The sequence below is a fragment of the Saimiri boliviensis genome, chromosome 1 (genome assembly GCF_048565385.1).
Source record: "Saimiri boliviensis isolate mSaiBol1 chromosome 1, mSaiBol1.pri, whole genome shotgun sequence".
NCBI classification, from domain to species: Eukaryota; Metazoa; Chordata; class Mammalia; order Primates; family Cebidae; genus Saimiri; species Saimiri boliviensis.
This window is the reverse complement of record NC_133449.1, coordinates 51,565,259-51,578,735: the sequence shown is the minus strand read 5'-3', so window position 1 is coordinate 51,578,735 and position 13,477 is coordinate 51,565,259. Positions and strand designations below refer to the sequence as shown.

The following is a 13,477-nucleotide window of genomic DNA, read 5'->3' as shown; positions in this document are numbered from 1 at the left end:
GTCTCACTCCATCACTCAGGCTGGAGTACAGTGGTGCGATCTCAGCTCACCGCAACCTCTGCCTCCCGGGTTCAAGCAATTTTCATGCCTCAGCTTCCCGAATAGCTGGTAAATCACAGATACGTTCCACCATGCTTGGCTAATTTTTGTATTTTTATCAGAGACTGTGTTTCACCATGTTGCCCAGGCTGGTTTCAAACTCCTGAGCTCAAGCGATCCACCCACCTCAGGCTCCCAAAGTTCTGTGATTACAGGTGTGAGCCACCGTGTCTGGCCAAAATTGTTGATCTTTGTTCAGACTGTACTGGTTTCATGTCCCACTGTGAGGCATGTGGGCTGTTCTTGGTGTGAGCTTGTAGCTGCCATCACATTTGCTGCCTTTGAATGGATTTGTGTGACCAGTGCATTTGAAATTCATTTAGAGACTGATGCAACCTTAATCTTTGGGAAAGGGAAATTGAATTTATTTTTGAAACCCCAAAAACAATTTTCAGAAAAGTTATCTTTGTTTTGTTTATGAAACAAATTTCAATGAAGAAGAGGCTTTCAGTTTAGGATCTGGCATGGATGATAATGTATTTGTGACCCTTCAAATCTTGGCAGTTACATTAAGGGAAAGCGTAGTTTATCCTCAAAGCAAAATACAAGCACACCTGTGTTTTGTGTATTCTTATATATGGGTATAATTGTTAAAGATACTCTATAACTGGATAAAAATCAAATACTCAGTGCTGAGCCTGTTCCTTCACTCAGTGTTTTCTTTTTTGTCTTTAGATTAAAATGTCCATACTGTCCAATGGAACAAAGCCCAGGAGATGCCAAACAGATATTTTTCTGAAGAGATAACTTTAGTTTGCAATTTGTAAGTGAAACTGAATTGTGGGCGCATTTCAGAAGAGAATGTTCCATATAATGCAGCTAACCGAGGACTCCCATGTTTCTATAAGCTAATGCTCCAGAAACTTTGCCAACCTGTTAGTGTACACACACTGAGGGGAGTGCTCCCAGTGAATATTATCATAGGGCTTTATTATATTCTTGGTCTTCATTTCTGATCAAGTAAATACACCAGCAGTTGTCATTCAGTGCAGGTTTTTGTACTTAATTATATGGTGATTTTTTTACTTTTTAAGAGCAGAAACAGAAATTGACCTCCCCACCATGTGTTTAATATTTCTCCTCCTGCTTTTACTTTGTCATTTTCTTGATAATTGTAAGCCTTGAGAATGTTTGTGAAAAAGTTTTATTTTCTGTTATGTATACATAATTAAAAGTTTTCAGAAAAAGGTTTGACAAATTGTGGTTATGAAACTAATTTGCATTTTCATTTGCTTAAGGAAGAAAGCTGTGATAGATTCCAGATTTGCTTTTTGATGTTTTCCTCTGCTCCAGCTCCAAGAAGTCAGCACACCTGCGTTTTAGCTCTGCATGCAGCCCCAGCAGGCTGCGTGTTAAAAATTTCATTGTTTAACCAGCTGGTGTGAGAAGTCTTCCGTTAGAGTGGAAGGAGTACTATTATTTGTTTTTTTTTTTTTTTTTTTTTTTTTTTGCTTTATTGCCAAGAGGTGCTTGTTTTAAAAGTATGTTTAATAAAATGAAATTCTAAAGTTAGAGGTGTTCTTAAGTTGATATTTGCTCTCTTGGTCTTGGTAGCCCTATTATATCATTGCAGACACAGTGTTGGGCATGTGTGTATATATGTGCACCAGCATCAAACATTGTGTATCTGGAAGGAAAGCAGCATGTTCCAGTTCTAAAATGCAGTTACCAGACCCATCACTTTAAATCTTTAAAGTTAGAAGCTAGCAAATTTTCTGTAGTGCAGAATGTTCATTGCTGTTTTTGTGTTTGAATAGTATAATGTTTGATGCCTCTCTTCTGCAAAGTGTATCATTTCGTTACTGTGAATCTGTATATTAATCTAATGGATACAGATAATGATCTTTTCTCTTGTGAGGTATCTTCATTTAATGCACTGTCCAGAAATAGCCATGTGTAAGAGTCTCTCTGTATGATGAACTACATGGAAAAGACTTCTGTGGACATAATTCTGACTTAAGCCCATGAAGTTACTTCCTTAAAAGAAGAATGTTACATGGAAATCACCAAATATTTTGTGACTTCATTTCATCTGACATGGAGTGAATATCAATAGGAATACTTTCATAAGAAAATGAAAAAACAGAAGCAAAGAGAAATGTTGCGCTTCACATTTTAAACTACAAATGGACTTAGTTTGAGGGAGGGCAATCACAGATTTGGTGCTAATTAGAAACTGGCAGCATTTACAGTAGTACACCAGCCTGGATGGTCTTTTCTGAACTGTTTACCTGGGAGAGCTGGGATTTGTTTGTGAAGCGAAAGAGTGCTGCGGAAAAGCTCTGTTTGCATACTGTGCAGCTAGGCCTGTGTGGATGGCTACTGCTTGCTGTGTGGGTTCTCCAGCGGTTGGGATTGGCCCAGCTCAAAGTGCTTGTCTGGTCCAACCTCAGTCTGGCCGCATAGCAGCTTTTGCCCCATGATTCTGCCTCACTGTTGGAGTCCTCTTTGAAGTTGGCCCTCTCTTTACTAAAGCAGTGAAGGAAGAGAACAGAGACAAACTCTGGACTGTGAAAGAGAAGGTAGAGAATTCCAGGCAACAGTCTGACCAAGGGTATAAACCAGTTTATTTTATATATATATACATGTTTTTTCCTTTGAATTAAAACCTAGAGTATTGTTTTTTTGTTTTTGTTTTTTACCCTTTCCTCCCTAGGCCAAGGTTAGCTTATTCTCATCTTTCCACACCATATACCTACACAACATTTAGGCTTCATATAAGGTTTGAATGAGACAGATGTACTCTGAAGGCTGGTGGTAAATGTGTTTGGTGACCGAACACTTCATACAGTTGGCTTGGACCACTTTTAAGGACAAAAGCCAGAGCTCAGCTTTATCCCTCTCCTAATGTTGGGAGTCAAAAAACTGTTGACAGTTTTCTTGTGCAGCTCATGAAAACTTTAAAAAGAACATGCTTTAATTGAAGCATTTGACTTTGCAGCTTTCTGTGTAAGGTCCTTGTACTCACCCTGGGCAGGGTGAGGGCCCAAAAATCTGCAACTCATGAATCTGACAATTTTACATAGAAATTATGTCTTGTGACCATCCCTAAGTGCATAGACCTAAAATTCATGAGAGACTAAATGGGAGGGAGAGGTGGATTTAAAGAGGTCAGACCTTAACCAAAGATGCTGAGATACAGCATTCTGTCCTCCGTACCATAGAAACTCCGTCATAAATGCTGTCACGACTCTTTCATCGCTGATGCTTTCTGCATGTCAGCAGTACAGGAGGTTGCTTTTTGTCTCTCTTTGCCTCCACTTTAAAAAGATAATGACAGAGGCAAGATTTTAACAGTCACATTTAATTATAAGGTATATCAAAGACAGAATTTCAGAATGGTTTCTAAAATTTTCTTGGAAACTGTTTCCACATATCAGTTATAGACAAAGGCCATGAGACTATGCTACACCAATAAAACCTTATTAGCAAGTCTTTAGATTCTGACTTAGCCAGAGCATCTGAGTGTTCAAGTACAGTTTTACAGTGGCTAAGGTTGTCTCTTGATCTTTTTTCTCTGTTGTGCGATCATCACAGATGCTATTTCCGTTGTTTTATTGGTGATTATATGAGACTTCTAATACATAAATGAACGGGTATTGGTGCCTCTTTATTTTAAAAATTTTGAAGAAAAGAGCCACCTCATATTCATAGGGTGTGTATTTTTTGAGTGTGTGAACATTTAATTGAAAAGAAAGTTATGAAGTAAATCTTAACTTTTCTGTAGCAGCTAATGTATACAGAGACACTAAAACCTACACCACATTTTGTGGGGAATGAGGATCCTCTTTTGTCCTCTCCAGGTAGTCCCGCATGTTAGGCAGCTTAAGTTCAGTGTTCTTTATGCTGTGAATGATTTCCACCTCCGTGGCTTAGTCTTTGGGACAGTGGATACTGCAGCAACCAAGAACTCTTGGTTAACCACACGAGGCAAGCTGCTGGTAGACTACATTAGCCCTCTGGTTTTCCAGCTCAACCTCTGATAAAGTGGACTGACAGCCACGCTGCTCAGTCTGTTTAGTCAGCCGACTCAGGTTATTTTCAGGGAAGGCATGGAGGCATAGTTTGGTTAGTTTCATCACTATGATGTATAAGGTGACGACACAAACCAAATACCTTTCATCACTTAACTATACGTACGTTATCTCTGGTAACACTAGAATGCTGTGGTCTTGAGGGAATGTTAGCAAGGAACACATAGAAGATTTGGTGTTTCATAAGCCTGTCTAGCTGCAGCAGGCTTTGTGTGGTACACTGATGTTTACCATAAGCCGGTACAAGCTTCATGAACCATTCTTAATGAACTACAATTGAATAGATACCAAAAATAGAATGACAAATGTATTTTAATAGCAGATGAGGCAGTTAGTTTTAGGATGAATTTTCCACTGTTGATTGTACTTCAAGACATAGCAAGAGACACAAAATTTTGTTTTCAAGACATTTCTGCTAGTTTCAAGCTGTGGCAGGCATATGCTTCATTTACTTCCAAAGAGGCAAGAGCAGCTGGAATTGGCTTACAGCACATGCTTTGTTTCATGTTGTGGGTGAGGACCTACATACATTCTTATTTTAACAGTCACAACCTTCTCCAGCAAGGCAGTTGTGGGGTTCACTAGGATTTTGTGCCTGAACTTTTCTTTGGGAAGGGGGTGGGAATGAATGTGTTGGGGCTGGGAGGGAAGCAGAAGAAAATGGGAGCGTGAGTGAGCGTGCATGTGTCTGAAATTCACCATTGCCCCCACCTGTACCTAGCAAGGAACTAGGTGTTTGATGTATTTTGCTCATGACTGCAGTATGCATGTATTTTTTTCCTTTTCTGTGTTTTCTAAACTTACACTAAAGGATTCATCAAATCATTTTGTTCAGATGGCTCAGGATTGTATTTATTTTGCTTACCCCGTGCTCTTGGGTTCTATAGTATTTCTATAATTATGTAATGAGAATAGTGTTGCACTGTAATCTATCATATAGAGCTATATGTATGGAAAATTTTGATCAATTTTTTACAAAATGTATCCTGTTTGCAAAGGCACAATAAAGTTGCATCTTATAGACTATAGGCAATAAAGCTAACAATAAACCTTATTTAACACAAACCACATCCATATCCTCTGTTCATTTGATTTTGGAAAAAGTCTAGCATATCTAGTAGTTTCAGGGAATTCATTTTAACTTTAAGAATTCTGATATATTTAATTTATAAATTTCTGACTGATACAGAGTTTTGGAAAACTATAAGAAATGCTTTGTTAATGTGTGTATTCCTATGTAAAATACATGGCTTCTCCTGTGTATATTTTTAAAAATTAAAGAAATACACATTTAAAAAGTGTTTGTGGAACCGGTCTGTATAAATGTGCCAGGTGACACAGGTATAAGGGAGGGAGTAGGAGGTGCTGATTGTGGTAAAATTGCTGTCTGCATTTGCTAAGGGTCTGCATAAGAAAATATCTGTCACCATCTTATTCTGTTTCTGTGCCACCAACAGCAAGAAGAGGTGGTGACTGGGTATTGTCCCAAGTTTTGGTGGTGGTAGTTTTTCGTTTTGAGACAGAGTCTCACTCTGTTGCCCAGGCTGGAGCGCAGTAGCCTAATCTCAACTCACTGCAACCTCCGCCTCCCGGGTTCAAGCAATTCTCTTGCCTCAGCCTCCCGGGTAGCTGGGATTACAGGCATGTGCCACCATGCCCAGCTAATTTTTGTATTTTTTGCAAAGACAGTGTTTAACCATGTTGGCCAGGCTGGTCTCGAACTCCTGACCCTCAAGTGATCTGTCCGCCTAGGCTTCCCAAAGTGTTGGGGTTACAGGTGTGAGCCACTACACCTATCTGAGTCCCGAGTTTCTGAGTAGGCAATTATGTTAATGTGTTCAGGCTGCTGCCCCCTCTCATCCCTCCTGTGCACAGCAGGGACTCTGCTCGGTGTGCTGACCAGAGTGGCAGTGAGTATAGGCCTGGCAAAGAGGAGCCCAGAAGCAGCTTAGCGTCCAGGCTGCTGGTGGGGTGGGACTTGTGCTATCAGCATTGCCAGGGAAGACCAGAGACTGGATTGCCTCGTCCTCAATGGCAGACTGAGGTGGTAGAGGCCAAGAATTTATTTGTTCTCCTTTTGTATGTTTTTGAAGAGAGATTTGATGTTACCTGAGATTTTAGGATGTTTCCTACCTATGGAAACCCTTGTAATCCCGCCCAGTCAGATTGGAGCTAGTGGCCCAGGTAGTGTAGAAGAGGCCTGGTAGGCCAGGCCAAGGTCTCATCACCTTTCCCTCCAGCATTTGGGCTCCTCAGGACTCAAAAGTGTTGTCTATGGACCAGCATCATGAGCCTCACCTGGGAGCCTGTGAGAAATGCAGAATCTTAGGCCTGAGCTCAAATCTACTGAACTGAAATCTGCATGGTCATGAGAAAACGGATTTCGTTTATAAGGAGCGTCCTGGATGCTTCCTATTTAAGGAAGTATACTCCCTTGTAAATGTGGCAGGCAAAGATCACTCATACTGAATAGGATTTACCCTTGAGGACTAAGGGTAAATCTGTTGGTCATCAAGAAAGTTTAAACTTCCTGTGCTTTGAACTGTATTTTTTTTTTAAAATGAGTGTTATTTCTTTAAGCATCTAAGTAATTGAGGGAGTATTGTATTTGCAGCATGGTAAAATGCATTTTCCACCCCCTCCACCGAAACAGGGATGGTGAGCATCAAAGATGAAAAATGGTTTTCATAATGACAGGGACTAAAAATGCACCCTTAAACAAAACAGCTTGAGGCTTCTCACCCCCCAGTAGAGAAAACTTGATAAACATATCCCAGCAGAAGGACAGGCTTTCTTAACTTTTCTTCCTTCAGCACCCAGTAAGAAATTTAATATCATAACCCTGTGTACACAAAATTTAGAATTCTGAAACATTTTGCAAAACAATATTTAATGCTACAGATGTGTGTGATGTGCTATTTCATTTTCAATGCTCACCAAGAGTGATTTGATTTTGTGACCTGCTAATGAGTCAGTTTTTAAAATCTTGCATGACAGAATAATAATGCAATGGTCTACTTATCCACCAAATTTCTTTGAAATCTGTCAATATATGTATGATAGAAAGTACTTAAAAAAAAAACAAAACCGCTTTCCTTGTAGCAGTAGGGTATTTCATACCCTTGTGTGAGTCTTCTATGCTGGCAAATGTGGCGATACACCTCAATGTTAGAAGGCTTGTGTAATCCAGAGCTACTAATTAGTGAGCTCTCCTGTCAGGCAATGTTGCAATTATTTAGCTGTACTTCCTTTCAGCTTAGAAAAGTGCAAAGTTCTGGCCAGGCATGGTGGCTTACGCCTGTAATCCTAGCACTTTGAGAGGCTGAGGCAGACAGATCACTTGAGGTCAGGGGTTCAAAACCAGCCTGGCCAACATGGCGAAAACCTGTTTCTACTAAAAATACAAAGAAATTAGCTGGATGTGGTGGTGTGCACCTGTAATTCCAGCTACTCAGGATGAGGCAGGAGAATTGCTTGAACTTGGGAGGCGGATGTCGCAGTGAGCGAAGGTCATGCCAACTGCAGTCCAGCCTGGGTGACAGAGCAAGACTCCATCTCTGAACAACAGAACGGAAAGTGCAAAGTGCTTTATGCTAAACATTGGCATATGAAGTAGAGGCCCGTAATAAAAAGATGTGTTGTTTAACATGCTGTGGTTTGACATCTTAGCAGTCACTCATCTAATGTTTCCACTGTGCTGGGCACTGAGATGAAACAGCCTACAAACTGCTGGAAAATACAGAAAAGTAGAGCTGAGGTCCTGTAGTGAGGTTAATACCATGAGAGTGTTGGAAAATAAAGGAGAGCTATAATAGTTGCATGTTTTTAAGGCCCACTCTGGCCACAATGGGATGAAGCGTGGTTGGGGAGGGGACAAGGCTAGAGCCAGGGAGGACAGTAGGTAATTAAGGTCAGTCTGAGTGTTGAGTTGGGAGTGGTGGTGGGCGCCTGTAGTCCCAGCTACTTGGGAGGCTGAGGCAGGAGAATCACCTGAACTCGGGAGGCAGAGGTTGCAGTGAGCCCAGGTTGCACCATTGCACTCCAGCCTAGGCAATAGGAACAAGACTCCATCTAAAAAAAAAAAAAGAAATCTATTGCTATCTGGTGTTGCAATACAGATGCAAAAACAAAAAACCACAGTATTTGTTGAGTATTGTTCTCGGGTACTCTTGGAGATCTCAGGTAGAGTGGTGAACAAGGCAGACTTGTTCTCTGAGAATCAGTGTCATATCTGAGAGTCAGAAATGTGAAGGAAATAAAGGAAGGCAACATGCTCATCACACAGTGTTCTGAACCTCCTGTTATTTAGAGAAGCAGTATGATGTTCTTGTCTCAAGTGATAGTGGGCTTTTTTGCTCTGGCGTTTTAACTGTATTCCCACTCTTTCTATTATCTATGTTTTCTAGGAGGATGAATTTCTAACTTCACTGGTCTCCTTATATTGGTCTCCTACACTGTGTGGGTTGTGTAAAATTCTCTCAAATTCCACTTAGGGCTGGCCTTTTTACTCTATTAAAGACATTTAGTGGCTGGGCCCAGTGGCTCACGCCTGTAATCCCAGCACTTTGGGAAGCCGAGGTGGGCAGATCACTTGAGGTCAGGAGTTCGAGACTAGCTTGGCCAACATGATGAAACCCCATCTCTACTGAAAATACAAAACTTAGCCAGGCACAGTGGTGTGCGCCTGTAGTCCCAGCTACTCAGGAGACTGAGGCAGGAGTGTAGCAGGAGTGGCTGCAGGAAACAGATCTCTCGGACACCAAATATTGGAGGAAGGAGTTTATTCGGCCGGGAGCCAGGTGGCATAGTTGCCTAATAGCCAAGCTCGCCTAACAAAGGAAGATTCCTTCTTTATATAGGCTTATACTTTAGATGTTACACATGGAAGAATCTTAGGTTTATAGCTTAACATATGAAAAGGGTCTCAGTTTACAGTCTTAGGAATTACATATGAAAAGGGTTTCAGTTTACAGTCTTAGGAATTACATATGAAAAGGGTTTCAGTTTACAGTCTTAGGAATTACATATGAAAAGGGCTTCGATTTACAGTCTTAGGAATGAAAAGAATAAGTTTACAGTCTTAGGAATGAAAAGGGGAAGTTGATCTGAGATGCCTGGGTCTCCCTCTTCAGGAGAATTGCTTGAATCCAGGAGGTGAAGGTTGCGGTGAGCCAAGATTGGGCTACTGTGCTCCAGCCTGGGCAACAGAGTGAGACTCTGCCTCTAAATAAATAAATAAAGACAAATATTTAGCTACTGCTCAAGTGTTGGATCCAGTCAAATGAAGGATTCTAGTGTGTCATTTCCCCTCTGACATAAAAATGTTTCTTGAAAGACATGTCCTTATCATTCAAGACTAAGCTCTCCCCTTCAGAATAATTAGAAATGCATTTTAGGGGCCGAGCATGGTGGCTCATGCCTATAATCCCAGCACTTTGGGAGGCCAAGGCGGGTGGATCACGAGGTCAAGAGATTGAGACCATCCTGGTCAACATGGTGAAACCCCATCTCTAATAAAAACACAAAAATTAGCTGGGCATGGTGGCACGCACCTGTTATCCCAGCTACTCGGGAGGCTGAGGCAGAAGAATTGCTTGAACCCAGGAGGCGGAGGTTGCGGTGAGCCGAGATCGTGCCATTGCACTCCAGCCTGGGTAACAAGAGCAAAACTCCGTCTCAAAAAAGAAAAAAAAAAAAAAAAAAAGAAATGCATTTTAGATTTTATTTCATTCTTAAGCACAAGACTATGTTGTCTTTAGATATTTGAGATGAGTGAGCTAATCTGCCCTAAAGAGGAATTTCTCAGGAAATTATTAAATTTTCTTGAAAGCTTTCAAGGGTGGCTCAGGAAATATGGGGCTGAGGGCCTCTGTCCTTCCTAGCGTGTGCCCTGAGGACTCGGCTTAGTGGCAGTTGTGGAGTAGGTTGCACGGGGTTTGTTTGGTAGCTTCATGACCATCAGGGACCTAGACTCCTTTCTGCTCCATGGTCTTAACATACGACCTCAAATTTACTCTTGTGTAATCCTAGCTGTGTTCCAGACAGGAAGGAGGAGGAAGTGGCTGGGGAAAGAGCAACCTTCTCCGTTGAGATAGCCCCTCTAGGAGGCTTTCCTGGAAACTTCACCTGGCAACTTACTTGCTGCGTATGACTGCAGGCGTGTGTGGGAACGTGGTCTCAGTTGGGCACATTACCATCTTTTCAGACGCTAATTGTGTGCTCTCGGGCAAGTGATAGAAACTTCCTACACTTTTGCTTCTTCATCTGCAAAATAGAATGATAATAGTTCCTGCATCATAGTTTTGATGAGACCTAAATGAGATACCTACGATGAACATTGAATAAACTGGTAGTTTTATTAAGTCAATAAAATATAAATGACATTTGCAGACCATGGTCAGCTAAGGTGGAGCAGAAAAGGGAGAAATAGTAACTGGCACTCAGAGGTGAGATGTGTCTGAAGGGATGGAGGGCTCTTCAGTAGGTGCTGAGAGGGCAAAATAACACAGCACACTTTTTTCCTCCTCTGCCCTTTGTCAGCTGCCCAGAGCATAAGTGATAGAAACTTCCTACACTTTTGCTTCCTCATCTGCAAAGTAGAATGACAGTAGTTCCTACATCATAGTTTTGATGAGACCTAAATGAGATACACTGTGTGGATTGTGTAAATTCTCTCGAATTCCACTTGGGGCTGGCCTTTTCATTCCATTTAAAGACATTTAGTGGTCGGGCACGGTGGCTCACGCCTGTAATCCCAGCACTTTGGGAGGCCGAGGCAGGCGGATCACTTGAAGTTAGGAGCTTGAGACCAGCCTGGCCAACATGGTGAAACCCCAACTTACCTAAAATAACATGGTGCCAGAGATCCCTTGTAGAATTAATGACCATAGCCATCAACAGCAAAAGTGGGGTGGTGGCACTCAGGATTCAAGGCTGAGGTGAATTTCAAATGACACAGTGCTGTCGGGCTGAGTCTGTCTGGGACAGAGCTTTCCTGAGGTGCAGTCACCCTGCTGTGCACGGGGTGCTGAGATCCTGGGGTATATTTAATAACATATATTGGTCAGGAATGGTTACTGTTTACTTTTTTGGGGGAATAACAGAAATGGGAAGAATCAGACTCACAGAGCTGCATTCAGAGTATAATCAATATAGTAGCACTGGTTTGGAAAAACTCAGTACAAGTTCATTTTTTTAGCACACATTTATTATTTGCTTACCATGTTCCAGGAGCTGTTCCAGGCCATTGAGAAAACATTTAGAAACTCATGTACTTTGAGGTAGGGACTATTATGAGTTCCATTTTATAAGTGGGGAAACTGAGGGATGAAGACATTAAGTCACTTGCTAGAGAACACATAGTTAAGTAAATAGCAGAGCCAGGAGGCTGGTTTATTTTGTTTTTGTTTGAGACGGTTATGCCCCATTGCGCAGGCTGAAGTGCAGTGGCACGGTCTCGGCTCTCTGCAGCCTCAAACTTCTGGGCTCAAGAGATCCTCCTGAGTAGATGAGACTACAGGCATGTACCACCATACCTGGCTAATTTTTTTTGTAGGTTTCATAGAGATGGGGTTTCACGATGTTTCCCAGGCTGGTCTCGAACTCCTGGGCTCAATCAATCCATCTGTATTGGCCTCCCAAAGTGCTGGGATTACAGGCCTGAGCCATTGTGCCAGGCATCGGGAGGCTGGTTTAGAGCCTCTGCATTTAATCACTGTGCTACTGAGGCCTCCTTTAGTTCTCTTCGGTGGAGAAATCCTGCTCAACCCTGCTTTTAGGAGCAGCTTAAGGGGTGCTGCCCCAGGTGTTCATAAAATTGTGTGCAGAGAAGTATTTGCACACAGATCCAGGGCAGGAAGGGGGCAGTTTCTGGCTGGTAGAAAAGGGAGGTTTCTCCCTAACCCACTTGGATAAAGATTCATGAGGAATTTTCAAAGGTACGCTGGGCTCTCTTAAAACCAATGGAACAGCTGGAAAAGGAAATGACAAATTTCTCTCTGGCTTTTTTCTTCCACAAATGGGATATGTTTTTATTGAATGCATGTTAAATGAACCACATTGAGGCTGGATTCCAGCCAGCTGATACCCAGTTTCCAGCATAATAAGGGAGTCATTTCTCTCCTTTGTGTTTTTCAGGGTCAAAAAAAAATTTATGGGCACATAATAAGAAGATGCGTAGAACCAATGTCTCAGGCTAGCAATTGGCAAATGCAACATTGTTGGGCCCGAGGCTGGCTGTGAAGTGCTCCTTCTGCGTGTGTAGAACGAACAGGTTGAATGTCTGTGGTTGCTGCTGATTCCTAAGCCTGAATTCACAGCCCACCATGAGTGTGCTTTAGGCCTGCATGGCCTGCAGATTTGTTTTCTATTTTCTTCCTGGTCCAGAGGGCTAGCTCTAATGAATGCATTTTCCTACATTGACATTTTTAACTTCCAAATTATTGTTTACCATTTTACTTGTGGCAAGTGAAATCCAGGTTTTTCTTTGAGGGTATAAAAAAAATCAGTAAGTATTTGGCCCTCTCCGAAGCCTCCCAAGGGTGGCTCCTCCACCACTCATCATCACCAACTTTGAGCTCCAGGTTGAAGAGGAAATGTTGCTTGTGACAGAAATGCCCTTTTCCTGTTTTTGCACTGGCACACATTCTTTGACATTCATTGGTGCTCCAGGGTTAACTTCACTAGTTCCTCCCATGAGAAGGGCAGAGACCTGTTGTGAGATGCTCTGCCTCATCCCTCCCAGGGAATCCAGAGGCAGCCCGGAGCCCAGGCCCTGTTTCCACAGGAGGCCTTGAAACCTGGCCCCTGCCCTGACCAGGCCCTCAGTGTGCCAGGCGCCTCCTGGCTCTGATCAACTGGGCTCAGGGAGGAGAGACATGGAGAATTTGTCTCATGGGAAATTTCTCAGCTTTCTCTTCTACTTTCACACACAGGATACTTCATTTAGGGAATGGAAAGCCACCCTTCCTTTCTGTTCTCTGAAAGTATCTTGGTTTTAAAATTTACAACAGACTTCTAGAGGGCTGGTTACATGGATGTGTGTTTGCTTTATGATGTTATCGAACTGGACATTTACAACTTAGCGATTTTCACTACGTAGACTTTACCTCAACAACAAGATGACTCTGTGATTTGTTATGAAAGAAGCATCGTCGCATCTGTTACCAAGAAAGAACAAAAGGAAGGAGGGCGATGCAGGGTGAAGCTAATCTGTTCGGATTGATGTGAAAATGGCAGGCTCAGGGTGAGACTGATTAAATAATTTTACTTTTAGGTCTTTTCCTAAAGAAACAACGATATCTGCAACAGGTAATAGTTAAATAAATGATGACACGATCAAAATG

The 13,477-nt window shown here is 42.1% G+C and overlaps 1 protein-coding gene across 1 annotated transcript in view; it reads left to right on the top strand.

Annotated features, from left to right (window-relative positions):
• The window catches only part of RMND5A (required for meiotic nuclear division 5 homolog A), a 62,683-nt gene extending 57,480 nt beyond the window's left edge, over positions 1–5,203 (top strand). The window contains exon 9 of the mRNA XM_003942521.4: positions 775–5,203. Within this exon, the coding sequence (XP_003942570.1) occupies positions 775–838 (64 nt within the window). The 3' untranslated portion in view covers positions 839–5,203. The remainder of the gene's footprint in view (positions 1–774) is intronic.
• The last annotated feature ends 8,274 nt before the right edge of the window (positions 5,204–13,477 follow it).